The sequence below is a fragment of the Quercus robur genome, chromosome 7, assembly GCF_932294415.1.
Source record: "Quercus robur chromosome 7, dhQueRobu3.1, whole genome shotgun sequence".
NCBI lineage: Eukaryota > Viridiplantae > Streptophyta > Magnoliopsida > Fagales > Fagaceae > Quercus > Quercus robur.
This window is the reverse complement of record NC_065540.1, coordinates 11,165,234-11,178,873: the sequence shown is the minus strand read 5'-3', so window position 1 is coordinate 11,178,873 and position 13,640 is coordinate 11,165,234. Positions and strand designations below refer to the sequence as shown.

Below are 13,640 nucleotides of genomic sequence, written 5' to 3'. Positions count from 1 at the left end.
AGAGATACGTAAGAATCTCTTGAAGGGAAGGGGATCCACACTTTCCACCATCTTTTCTCTATTTTTCCACTCAAAAGTTGGTAAGAGTTAAAACCCCGATGCTGACCAATTGTTTCATTAAAAAAAAAAAAAAAACCAATTGGGTAAGTCCCAAAATATGAACAGTAGATTATTTTGAAATTTTTTAAAGAATTTTCAGAACATGGAAAATGGTGCTCTCTTTTCAGATTATTTATTTATTTTCTAATAATATTTTTTTTATATAAAATAGATTTTTTACTCTAATTTAATCTAAGTGTATATGTGTGTGAAATCTCCTCCTGAAAACTTAAACTCCTACCTTTACCCCACACAACCATAAATATTTATATTTATAAAGTGACCACTACACCAAATGTTTGCGTGGTTAATAATATTTAAGAATTATTCGATTGTCCTACTATTCACACACTAAAAATTAACTTCAACATTAAGAATCTCTTGAAGGGAAGGGGATCCACACTTTCCACCATCTTTTCTCTATTTTTCCACTCAAAAGTTGGTAAGAGTTAAAACCCCGATGCTGACCAATTGTTTCATTAAAAAAAAAAAAAAAAACCAATTGGGTAAGTCCCAAAATATGAACGGTAGATTATTTTGAAATTTTTTTAAGAATTTTTAGAACATGGAAAATGGTGCTCTCTTTTCAGATTATTTATTCATTTTCTAATAATATTTTTTTTATATAAAATAGATTTTTTACTCTAATTTAATCTAAGTGTATATGTGTATGAAACCTCCTCCTGAAAACTTAAACTCCTACCTTTACCCCACACACCCATAAATATTTATATTTATAAAGTGACCACTGCACCAAATGTTTGCGTGGTTAATAATATTTAAGAATTATTCGATTGTCCTACTATTCACACACTAAAAATTAACTTCAACATTAAGAATAACTTTACATATACCTCAAAAAAAAAAAAAGAAGAAGAAGAACTTTACATGGTTAAAATCAGGTGTACACAATCCCCAAGTTCACACTATGAAATCAACCAATGAAAATATTAAAAAAAAATCTTGTAAACTCAATACTGTATTCCTATTTGTCAAAACCGCTTACATTCACTGGTCTTGACCACACTGTATTTCTCCCCCTTTGCTTTTTCATGAACAACGCGTTCAGAGTCAGGGTTACGCGCTGACGCGGTTAGAGTCAGTGAACAAAGCAAGCGTGGTAAAGGGTCTGATGAGAGTGGAAACACACAGAAAGAGAGAAACGGAACGCTATCGTTTCAAGAACTCAACTCAAAGCCAAAGCCAGAGAGCTCTCTCAAACACGGTATATTTTGTTATTGCATTTCCCTATTGGGTTTTTCAATTGTTGTATTTTTGGGTTCGTTTTTGTGGTCAGTATTTTATGCGCACAAGGTGTTCGATGAAATGTCTGTATGTACATTACGTTCTTTTCTTTTTAATTCTGTTTGCTGGCCAAGAAAACTAAGGAAAATAAAAAATGGGTTTTAATTCTTTTTGTTCTTTGACTGTCAATAGCCCAATATAATTCAACTTTATTGGTTTATAGAGTTTATACACACTCGCATATGAATAAGTAACTGATTAATGTGGTTATGGGGTTTGTGCCAAACTAAATTTTTGTCTGAGGTTATGGGTTTATGTTTCTTGGCAGAATATGAATTGACTAATAAGCTATAGCAGGGTTTTTTATGGGGTCAATTTTATAAAATAGCGGGGTTTGGTTGAGGGCGTATTGTTATTGATGTTCTTGTTGTTCATATATATATATGTGTGTGTGTGTGAGCATAATTGGGCTTTCTTTCACGTGATAAGTAACCGTGATTATTATTATGATTTTGCTAGATGTCTTTGTATATTGGTAATCTATCAACTCGAACTCGGAGAGATGAACTTGAACGTGTTTTTCGAAGGTTTGGGCGCTGTAACGTGCAGCTAAAAAAAGATGGATATGGGTTCATAGTATTTGACTACCCTTCAGATGCAGAGAAAGCTTTGAGAGCACTACAGGGCAAGAACATCTGTGGGGAGCCATTGACTCTTACATGGTCGAATAAACAGCCTCGACCTTTTCAAAAATTTGCAAGAGCTGCTGGATCACATGAATCGCAACGTGGAAGAAATGCTGCGAGAGGTGGAGATCATGATGGTAGAAAAATGGGTTCAAATGGTTGGAGAGATTACAAAATGCGTATTAAACAACCAGATAGTGATGGTGGAAGGCTTGATTATGCTGACATGCTTGATAATGAGGCAGGCGGCCGCCGTGGCCCTCAAGAAAACATGCAAGATTATATTGAGGAAGAACATCAAGGTTTGCATGATGAAGGTGGTAGTGTTGTAGCTGATCTGGTGGACAATGATAGATGGGGTGGGCAAGTTCTTGGCACCTCAAATGGAAATGGGATTGAAAATGGAATAGGATTTGACCGATATGAACCTTACCATGGCTATGATGGAAAAGATGAAATTGAGAACCAAAGGATAGGATATACAGGTGGTTCTTCCGTGCCAAGAAATTCTCAAGAGAGTTTAGGGAGAGACCAGATTGGTGATGCAGCTCTGAACCATCCTAATGATTCTAAACCTTGGCCAACTTGCTATAGTTGTGGGGCTCCTGGTCACAAAAAGCGCAATTGTCCCAAAGAAAATGCTTTGCGGAGAAAGTCCACAAAGTTTGATCTGAGGCAGAATGATGACATTCGTAAAAATGGTAGAGGCAGAGGAGAGATGGATAGGTTTGGATCCAAATCCTGGGGAAACCAGCAGTCAAGTAGGGATACCATAACAGCAAGGCAACTAAGGGATGATAGGAGGGCATCTGGTTCAAAAGATCATTGGAGGTTGATAAAAAGTAGAAGTTCCCCTGTCACAAAAGAAACTGATAGGGACCGGAGAACGGACAATGGAGGAAAGAAGAGGAGGAGGGGTATTGGAAGTCCCAAACGAAGTACTGCAAAAAAGGTTAGGAAGTCAATTTCATCACCTCATCATTCTGACTATACTGCATCCAGATCTCGCTCAACTTCCCAATCCTCTAAGTCTGTGCCAAAGTCAAGATTTCATTCTAGATCGAGATCTACAAATTCCAGAGCACGTTCTTTGTCTTCTAATTCAAGGTCCAGTTCAAAATCACCGTATTCTGGTACCAGAAGTATTAAGTGTAGGGCAAGATCAAGCTCGTCAACATCCTTGTCTCTGTCAGTATCGCTTGGTCAGCCTTTACCATCTGCTCCAAATAAGGCACAGTTGAATTCAAAAGACTCTTTGTGTAATGCTACCACTCCTAAATCCACAGACATTCCAGTTGAACGGGTACAACCAATTGACCTTAATGCTGGGTTGGATAGTACTGACTTTGAGAATACAACAATGGTGGTGAATAATGAAAATGTTCTGTCATCCTCAAAAGTAGAAGTTGACATGGAAAAGAACCAAACTCTGGAGAAGGATGACTACGGCAACCATATTACATCTGGGTCATTATATGAATTAACAAATCCAAGCACACCAATGACAGAGAAAGGTGCACTTACTTCTGGGAGTTCACCTCCAGAGATTTTGGGAGATGTGGTGAAATTGAAAAATTCTTCTGCCTTACAGATGGAACATATGCCAGCAAAGCCAGATACAGAAACTTTTGCCAAATCCCAGACTGGTTGTTCAACCAGTATATCATCAGAGGAGATGTACATGGTTCTGAAGCATTATGGCCTTGAACCCCCAGAAGAAAATGAAAGGCATCTATCTATAGAGGCATACTTTGGTTCTGCTCGCTTTTGGCCGCGGGATGTCATCTACTACAGGAGGATGAAAAAGGGCCTTATTTCTATTGAGAACTATGATAGACGGGTTGCTCAGAATAAAGAATTTGGTATTGTTGATAAGTATATCAGAAGCAGTAGTGGATGGGGAGAAATGGATAAAGACAACTCTTGAAAGTTTTTGGATGAGGTGCCGACTTATTTTTTGTCCTTGTAGATCCTGAGATGTATCTTCATTTTGATACTACCATTTCCCAGTTTCACATGTAATATTTCTAGCAGATCTCTCAAGTTGAAGTTTTGAACAGGTAAATTAGCAGAATATATTCAAAATGATTATAGTCCTACACTGACATGTTGGAATTCATATGACTTTGATATTTTAATGTAGTTTTCTTCTTCATGTGATGTGTACAATGCTGGTTGTATGTTGGATTTTGAGTAGCAGTACAAAACTTTGAAGTGACAAAAAAATTGATTTTTTTTTCTCCTGAGTTTCTGAGGTATCTTCTTTTTGCCAAATGACTAAAGCTTCGAGGCTGTACATGTAAATGTTATTATCCAACCATTTTCTCCTGCTTCACAGAGATACTTGTATATACCATGAGCCTTATTGTTCAGTCTTGTGAATGTTGATTATGCACTCTGCATATGATTTTTTGTTCCAAGCAAGTCTTGATATATGCCTGGAGTTTGGTTTTCCCAAAAAAAGGGATATGTTTGATGTAAGCAATTTTGTGACAAGAATATGTACCTTAATCTTCCTTAACATTTTCATTTATTAAAACAGTCAACTTAAACCTGTTTGTGCTTTGTGGAACTTCTTGGTGAAATGTTCAATTCGTGGATGAAGGTCTTATTGTTGCATATTGCATTTGCTCTTGGTATGGTATGTATGTGCTTCTGGATGTCATGGACCATTTGTGTGGCTTGCATTTTGGAAAAATTCACATATTTCTCTTTTGTGTGCTTGGTGATTTTTTTCTCTACATGCACAAATTTGTAGGAAGTCATGGTTTTCCTCCAGAGCAGTCAATATCTTTCTACAGTAGAAAGGGAACAAGAGACAGAGCGTGGTTTTTTCACATTTGTTTGGTTTGTGACAATTTTGAGTTATCCTGCATGTTGGGTTTAAAATTGGTTGAGAGAGAGAGAGAGAGAATGTTGGGTTTAAAATTGGTTGAGAGAGAGAGAGAGAGAGAGAGTATGTAGCATAGGAATTAAGTAGACAGTGAAGACTGCAAAATTTGGCATGGGCAATTTCAAATTTAGTATCTAATAGAATAGCAATTTTATAAAACCTCACTATCTAATAGTTATTATATATATATATATATATATAATTTTATTTAGGGAAAATTACAGTAAACCCACCTGTGTTTTGGCTCGTCTTCACTTTGCCTACCCGTGGTTTAAAATTTAACACTTTGTCCACTTGAACTTCAATCCGTTTGCCCGCTTCACCCTCAGACGTTAGAAAAACACCATTTTATTAAAAATCAGAACATAACACGGATCAAAAACACAAATCATTGAAACTTTTCCGCACAAGCCCTAGAAACACGAAAAACCCCATTCTGCATCTGATATTGAAATCTTGGTAATGGAAGATGGTAGAAAAGCAAATTTTAACACAAAAACATAAAAGAAAATGAATCAAACACCTCTCAAGAAAAACTCTCAACCATTTTTCTCTCCAAGATCACATCCAAAATACTGCATACTAGAGGAAAGTTCCAACCTAGTATAATTTGTCTACATCTCTTCATAGCACTACTCTTTCTCATTCACGGAGAAATGAAACAAAGAAAATCTCAGGTTTGTCATTCCAACTTGGGTTTTGAATCACACTTTGAGCATTGATTTATAGGGTCCAATAGTTGAGTTTGTGGCTTATACATATAAAATGAATTTTGTTTTGAACCTTTTATTTATTGAGAAACTTTGTCAAATACCACAAAGGCAGCAGACATTTCATGCTCGCAACAACCCAAAAAATTAGCAATTACAACCAAAAATTACATTACACAAATTTTTAATGGAAAACCGCAGCAATTACAATGACCTAAACAGTAACAACCCAAAATTAGAGGACGACCTTAGTGAAAATGAAACTGGGTCTTTAATGGAGAAACAAATTGATACCATTTTGTTCAATGAGTTGATGTTGAGTTGGTTCTTGAGTCTAAGAGAATTGTCTAGGTCCATTAACACGAGGATATCTTCGATTCTTTATAGAAGCTTCCAGATCCGTTTGATTAAGTAACAATCGCTCGCGGCTTCGAAATTTCGATTCATCCATGGTGTATACAATTTGATTCTCGTCAATATGAGTCTTTAGAGAGAGAGAGGAAAAATAAATTGTGAGACAAAGAAATAGAGAGTTCAATGAATTTCGTTTTTGGGGTTTCAATATCAGATGCAAAATGGGGTTTTTTTTTGTGTTTCAAGGGTTTGTGAGGAAAAGTTTCAATTGTTAGTGTTTTTGATCCGTGTTATGTTCTAATTTTTAATAAAAGGGTGTTTTTTTAATGTCTGAGGGTGAGGTGGGTAAAAGAGAGCAAATGGATTGAAGTTTAGGTGGGCAAAGTGTTAAGTTTTAAACTACGGGTAGGCAAAGTGAAAACGGGCTAAATCACAAGTGAGTTTACTGTAATTTCCCCTTTTATTTATTTATTTATTTTTTGGGGTGGTTTACATTGCTCACAACACATGAAAGGTATTGAACTTGTTTCTCTGTTATTTGATATTCTGAACCTCATTGTCTTGTCTGTGGTTCAATTCCCAGTAGTTGCATCAAATAAGAATGGAAGAAGAAGGGAGGGATAAAAAAGAACCAAATAATGTTTTTGGGACCCCACCATAGATAACTAAGTTAGGAGTCGCTAGTTGGTGGGTTCTAAATGGCAGAATGCGTGAATTGGTTTCTTTCTATTTAATCCTTTGCACGAAATGCTTGTTGAATGAGTTTAGAAGGTGAGCTACTCTTGCAAGTTTGGATGTATTTCTCAAAAGTTATATATGGGGTACTGGATCTTTTGGGATGCAAACTGGTGGCTGAAATTCTAAGCAGTTTCAAAAGCAAGTTCCTCCCCCCCCCCTCAACGTATGAATTATCAATCTCCCACGTCAAGTGCGGTTTGTCATGGCCCAAAGTCATTACATGTAGGATTTAAGTGGTTTAATCTTTTTATCAATGGGAACAGTTGGCATTAGCCTGCCTCAGGATACGTTCTTTTGAGTTTGTACATTTCGTAGGAAGTTTGTTGTGACTCATGAGCAGTTGTTGCCCTTAAATATTGTTTGTTAAATTTATGGAAAACGTGGTGTGCTTCCCTTTGTCTTGTTGGATGGACAATTTTCATCTAGTCCAAATGCCTTCTTATTTTTTTGGTGTGTGCATTTTAATTTAAGATTTATGTTTTTCTTGTACTCTGTGTGTTGCTGTTTGATTCTAATATATATATGCACCGTATCTTATGCCTCTGTTGGTTAGTCAAACATTTGACTTGAGACCTGAGTTTTCATTTGATATCAGAGGCAGAGTTCTTGAGCTGAAACAATTTCTGTCTGGCCTGAAATTATTAGTCTCATATTTAAAGCAAAAGTAAATGACCTTCACTTAAATGATTATCCACTCAATCTACCGCATCATTTACATCTACTAACCTGAAAGAAATAACTAAGCATAAATAGAAGGGAAAGAAGATAATTCTTAAATATTTTCTTAATAGTTTTTCAGTCAGGTCAGTTGCATCTGCAACAACTAGGTTTTTTATGAGAAAGTTCAGAAACAGTTCTCTATTTTATTGGTTCGAATATTAGCAGCTTTAAGTTTGCAGAATGATCAAACTGTTTTCTTTCTTTGTACTATCACAGTATGGAAGGTTTAGAGGCAATAGCATGTTCCAAAGTTTATAGTATTTAGCATCATATAGGACAAAAGCTTGGGATGCAAATCAGTGCCAAACCCTTCTGGACAGTAATTTGTTTATAAAATCTTCCTCCCCCAACCTCCCTTTTCTTTTCCCCCTTATAAAGTTTTCTTAAGAGTGAAATATGAACTTCTGGAATAGGGGTATGGAGTCAAAAAGGAGTTGTCATATTTTGAATGCCATCACATGCAGGATTTATGTCCTTTAGCCTATTCAATTAATGTAGATGCTCCATATGATGCAAGTGTTTGAAATTTAGGAAGAGAGTTTGTTTTCACATTTTTTCGATATGCCTTGTATGTGACATCCTCAAGTAGAAAGTGATGCTTCGTTTTGTTTCTTGTTATTACTCCTATATTGAAATAAGAGAGAATATGGTGAACAGTTGTCTGTAGACTTCAGAAAGTATTTTATGTTACGGACTTTTATACAACACTCCTCTTACATGTACATGAAATTTATATACATATGTGAATAATGTTGCATATATCTGTTACATATGATATTTGGTAAGCTCAATAATGACTTTTCGTTTTTCTAAAATATAATTAGAATGCAAACAACCACCTGATATGCTTTTTATTAATCCCTCCAAACTTCAGTTGATCTTTAGTTACAGGTCCTCTTCTTGTCAAGGTTGATGTTGCACTTTAATAACTTAAGGTTAAATGCTTCTGTTGGTCAGTTAAGCATTCATGATTCAACTCAGACTTTTTTTTTTTTTGATAAACAAACACACACAGGGGAGTGGGAAAGGAAAATATGATTTCCTTGGATATATATCCATTATTCTTGGTTTGAAATATCTCTGTATGTAAGAACCTATATTAAAAAAGTTCCTTGACCTCCTGAACTTCAGACGTCAAGAGAGCTGAAAGTCGGTCCTAAGTTTGTTACTACAGATGATGACTGAATTCTATCATTAATGATCCTTCCTTCAACCCAACACTAAGAGCCATTCAATCCTTCAGCCCTATCTGTGTGCGCGCACACGCGCTTGTGCATATAAATAAAAATCCTTTGTTTTACACTAAGGTTGTGTTTGACATTGACTTAAAAAATCAGTTTTTTTATTTTTTTAAAGTTTTTTATAATATTTTTTTATTTTTATATATATAATTATTTAACTTATTTTTACTACTATTCAGTTTATTTTTCTACTATTTACGGGTCTCATTGCACTTTTTGGTAATATTTATGGATCTTATTGTACATTTCACCTACTTTTTAGCTTTATTTACAGTATTTTTAGCAAAAAAGTTTTTAGTTTTAGCTAAATAAACTGTTTCCAAACAGACTCTAAGGGTACGTTTGGTAACTATTTTTTCTCTTATTTTTTGTTTTTAAAAATAATTTTCTATTTTTTAGACTAAAAAAATTGTTTGGCAACCCAAAATAGACAGAAAACGGAAACAGTTATCAAAACTCAATTTGTGAAAGAAACTGAAAACATGTAAAAAATTATTTTCAGTTTTTAATTTTCAAAAGTTAATGAAAACACGCATTTACTTTAATGATTTTGTCTCTTTTAATGAGTTAGCATTAAAGTTTAAATCCTAGTGACAACATATTTTAGTATTTTCTATTTTTTTTTTCAAAAAACTATCTTTTTAATTTCAACTAACCAAATATGTTTTTGATTTCAAAAATACAAGAAAATAGTTTTTTTTTTCTTTATATTCCCAAAAACAAGTTTTTGAAAATAAAAAACAAAAATTGTTACCAAACATAACCTAAGTGTTTCACCTCATGCTTCACAAATTGTATTATATCACTAGTAAATTATAGTTATTTTATATGAAAATATATATATATATATATATATGTGTGTGTGTGTGTGTGTGTGTGGCATATTGAGATGGGTTGAATATAAAATAGGGAAATGTTAACCAATGACGGAAGGGCATTTATAGGTTGTAAAGTAGAGGTCATCATTTTGATTCCCTAAGCTTTCTAATGCTAAATTACTACACTAATAATATATACTAATACTAGTTTATTATGAGAGAGAGAGAGAGAGAGAGAGAGTGAGTGGAAAGATGCATGCTTTTGAGTTAAGGAAAGGGTGTTGGAAAAAACCAAAAAAGGAAAATGAAAGTACTAAAGAGTAAAGCTGAATTAAATAGGTAGAACATGGAAGAGAGAATGAGGTTTACCAAAATAGTGGATGGGCATAAAAAAGATAGCATTTAGTGTGAGAAGTGAGTGAAAAAGGAAGGCACCAAAGAAAAGGAAAAAAAAAAAAAAAAGATGATCAAAGAGAGGGCGAAGGTGGAATTAAATTTGTATTTATCATCTGACGTGGTATCCTCATTATTCTCAACTGTCTCAATTACTCTTGCATTTATTTGTTTTTAATGGTCATTCAATCTAATATAGCCCCCCTTTTTTTCAATGCTGAACTACCCAACTCCTCTTTCTTAATTTACCTAATTGCCCTTCTCTTTTCCCAAATTATAGTACTTGCTTTCAAAGTTTCACTCACTCTCATCTTTTAAATTTACTTTGTGACCCACATAATTATAATGTTAATGGTAACATTTTGCATAAAGAAGTTGCTTAGTTTGTCCGTTTGACATTGGATTATAAGTAAAATTTTAGCTTTTTTTTAAGTATAAGTTTTTAAAACTTCACATTTTTTAAGTAAACTATACTTTAGTACATTTTCAGTAAAAAAATAAATAAATCGTTCCCCAACGGATACTGTTTGATTGGGCAAAGAAAATTGCCACAAGATAAGATTGTATTTTAAGTTTTTAGTAATAATTTGATAACAAAACCATCTCCATTACCATTTTATACCAGATTGTGGCTGTACTATTAGTATTAGGCAACGAAATGTGTTGCACTTTAATGATGATAAATGTGTTATATTATCACATGCAAAGTTGGTTAAACCGTGAAATCAATTCTAGTGAGCTCATGGTCTCATAGCCTTACGATCTTATCTTACTGGATATATGACATTTCATTGAACTGGCCTAATGATTTTATTAATGTACAACTTTAGAATATATCATATTTTAAAAATAAAACTATATTTTTTTACATAATATATGAAAATAAGCCAATGAATATAATGGGTTCATTCGTACGAACCGTGATTAATTTCTAGTTGAAAGCTTTGATGAAATATTGTGTGGAAAAAAAAAAAAACCAATGAATATAATAAACTCATCCAAAGTCCAAACACACCAATGTGCAACACAGCCCCATTTGGGTTGGGCCAATAATTACTGAGTGGGCCCAAAGTCATTCCATTTTACCTGTATTTGATTGTACTCCTTTTTGAAATTGTAGTACACTCCTGAAAAAAGAGGCTTTGTACAGAATCTACTGTGTGTACTAGAATTTACTGTTCACTGTTTACACCCATTTCTTTTTTTTTTTTTTTTTGAGTGGAAAACTCGCCTAAACATTATGTGGCAATTTTTTTACCGGATATAAGAAAAAGAATAACATAACGAAAAAAAATAAAAATTATGAGGGAAATGATAGTGAAGGCAAAATATTACCCAATATATTGATAAGGAAAATTTTGGGCAGTTAACAGTTAAACCCGTTTACATAGTCTTCTGCTAAAGAGAGAAGAAAACTGAACCCAGAGAGAAACAGACACAACCAATCCATGCCCCTACTATGACCCTATGTGCCCAGATTGCTCATGTCCTATTTTCTATGATTAGCAAAGAACAAAAAAAACCCCGAAAGGCAGTGCTATTGGCGCTCCAATTTTTTTTAATTGTTTCACTTTCTCCGCACACTAATAAAATTCCACGTAACATTGTGGATTGGAGCTAAAAAGGGAGCGCAAATAGCGCTGCTCCTAAAAGGAAAATAAAAGTCCTAGTAATAGCAGAATTAGAAAAGGCCTACTCTTTTTTTTGTTGTTTTTGTTTTGTTTAGCTTTTCCTTGTCTTGATGTTGGGACTGGTGGTGTTTGTGTCATGAAGAAAGTCAAGCAAAACGGTGCTCTTGCACTTGGGGCACTTAGGATCATCCTCTGAGAGCATAACATACATGAGGCATCGTGGACACCCAACTAGCACCATAGACGTGGCCTCAGGACTGGTCGAGTATCTCAGAGAATTATCATCTTGGTTCATCTCTGATGACACACATGAGCTTGGTGGGGATGTTGGTGACACTGTGGCTGAACGGCTTGGTGATTCCACCCTTGGGTTTGGCCTTGGTGGTGAAAGGTTCAGCTTCAATTCCAGCTTTGGTCCGTTCCTCCTACTCATCTTGCTCTGTATAAATATATCTATGTTTGCCTAAAATAAGACAGAGAGAAACAAGTTGATTCAATAGCAAAGCACCAAGGAAAAACTTGGTTAAATTGCACCATACATGTGTTACAAAAAGGTGGTCACATGGTAATACATACCTCAAGGAAATTTGATGCCAAAAGCTAATAAGAGCTCTGCAAATTTGATATGGAAGGAGAGGAATAAGAGTATTAAGAGTGAGTGGAAACCGGCTAGATATGAAAGATGACTAGCTCCGGCACCATCAACAACATGGACTTTTTGTGTAGGTTGGTATAGACCACCAAGGCTCATTATATAGGGAAATGAAGAGGAGGGAGGAGAGTGATATTGGGTTACCTTTAAAGCTTAATTTAATTATGGGAGAGAGAGGTGGAAGGTATAGGTAGAGAGAAAAAAAGAGGAGAGAGAAAGAGAGTGAGTGTGGAATTGAATTGAATGGAATTGAAGTATTGGGTAGAAGAAGAGTGTAAATTGAAGGGGGCAGCGAAAATGTATTAATTGTTGGGAAAAAATCCCAAGAGGTATGCATGTAGTACAGGAAAGGAAAGGAGAGAGCTAGGGAAATTGCAGTAAATATTCAATTACAAAGTGCAGCAAAGCTTTCAATTCAATTCATTCATTGCTTAGGGCAGACGGTGTTTTAAGAGTTGTGTGATGAGAGAGCAATACAGCGCAGGAAAGAAAAAAAAGAAAAGAAAAAGAAAAAAGAGACCCAATGGCTTTTAAAGCTAAACCCTTATTTAAAAACCCAACCCCACCTAGAAATTTAATGGAAGAATAGAAAACACCAGCCATTTAAATGAAAACCATGAGAAATATGAAGGGTAACAGCTAAAGATGAGGTTGAATGTCCAACAGAAATCTGAACTTTTTATACCGAAAGTTACTGCAAATTTAATAGCACAACCTTCACATTACACAGTAGAAACTAAGAAAATTAATTTCATCTGATTAAAAAAAAAAAAAAAGGGAAACCTTCAATATCTCTATATATCTATATTTTTCAAATTTTAAAATTGGGTAAATTTCTGAAACCTCTTTGTTTTCCTTAAAAAACAGGGGAATTCAATAAATTGTCCCCTTCTCTTTCTTTCACTATTTTAGCAGTGGAGGGACCGAGGGAGTATATCCTAAACAACATTGGCGTAGTGATTCGCTGCACTGGTTGAGCAGGGGCAATCAGCATATGATAAAACCTGACTATATCAATGATACTACAAATTTTAAAACGTAACATTTACAATATATCGCGGATCATCAAAATTAATTTAAATATTCTGGCCACTTACTTTATATAATATTAAATGATTAATATATATATTTAATATAAAATAAATAAATATATATGGGTGTGATGCGATATGATTTTGTGTAGTTTTCTTATCATAAAACTGTACTTTGCATCACACAATATGATGCAGTGCAGTTCATTACCACTTGCAGGGTGGAGTGGTGTGGTTACTTCATTTTGTGAACGGTTTTGATCAGTTTGGGTGCGATTGTACAATTTAAGCGGTTTGGTGAACACTCATAGGTAACACTAATTACATTAATAGTTATATCAATTTATAAGTATTTTTTTTATAGTAAATTTATAATAATTTTAACATTTTTTTTAAATTCTTTTATCAGTTAAAAATTATTTTAAGAAA

The 13,640-nt window shown here is 34.4% G+C and overlaps 2 protein-coding genes across 2 annotated transcripts; one reads left to right on the top strand and one right to left on the bottom strand.

Annotated features, from left to right (window-relative positions):
- The first annotated feature begins 1,158 nt into the window (after nt 1-1,158).
- Nucleotides 1,159-4,185, top strand: LOC126692224 (uncharacterized). The gene is made up of 2 exons (XM_050387745.1): nt 1,159-1,324; nt 1,864-4,185. Exons 1-2 carry the CDS (start codon nt 1,232-1,234, stop codon nt 3,955-3,957), a joined length of 2,187 nt encoding a protein of 728 aa, XP_050243702.1. The 5' UTR covers nt 1,159-1,231; the 3' UTR covers nt 3,958-4,185.
- A 7,030-nt stretch (nt 4,186-11,215) lies between these two features.
- LOC126692223 (protein GL2-INTERACTING REPRESSOR 1) lies at nt 11,216-12,585 on the bottom strand. Its single transcript, XM_050387744.1, has 2 exons — nt 12,105-12,585; nt 11,216-11,991 (listed from the first exon to the last, which is right to left on the bottom strand). The coding sequence occupies exon 2, from the start codon at nt 11,959-11,961 to the stop codon at nt 11,620-11,622; it is 342 nt and encodes a 113-aa protein (XP_050243701.1). The 5' UTR covers nt 11,962-11,991; nt 12,105-12,585; the 3' UTR covers nt 11,216-11,619.
- Nucleotides 12,586-13,640: the final 1,055 nt, after the last annotated feature.

Excerpts from the sequence above, each read along its gene's own strand:
- LOC126692224 (XM_050387745.1), top strand. The coding sequence starts at position 1,232 with ATGAGAGTGGAAACACACAGAAAGAGAGAAACGGAACGCTATCGTTTC. Across the intron at positions 1,325-1,863 it reads AGAGAGCTCTCTCAAACACG|ATGTCTTTGTATATTGGTAA; the intron begins GTATATTTTGTT and ends TGATTTTGCTAG.
- LOC126692223 (XM_050387744.1), bottom strand. The coding sequence starts at position 11,961 with ATGAGTAGGAGGAACGGACCAAAGCTGGAATTGAAGCTGAACCTTTCA.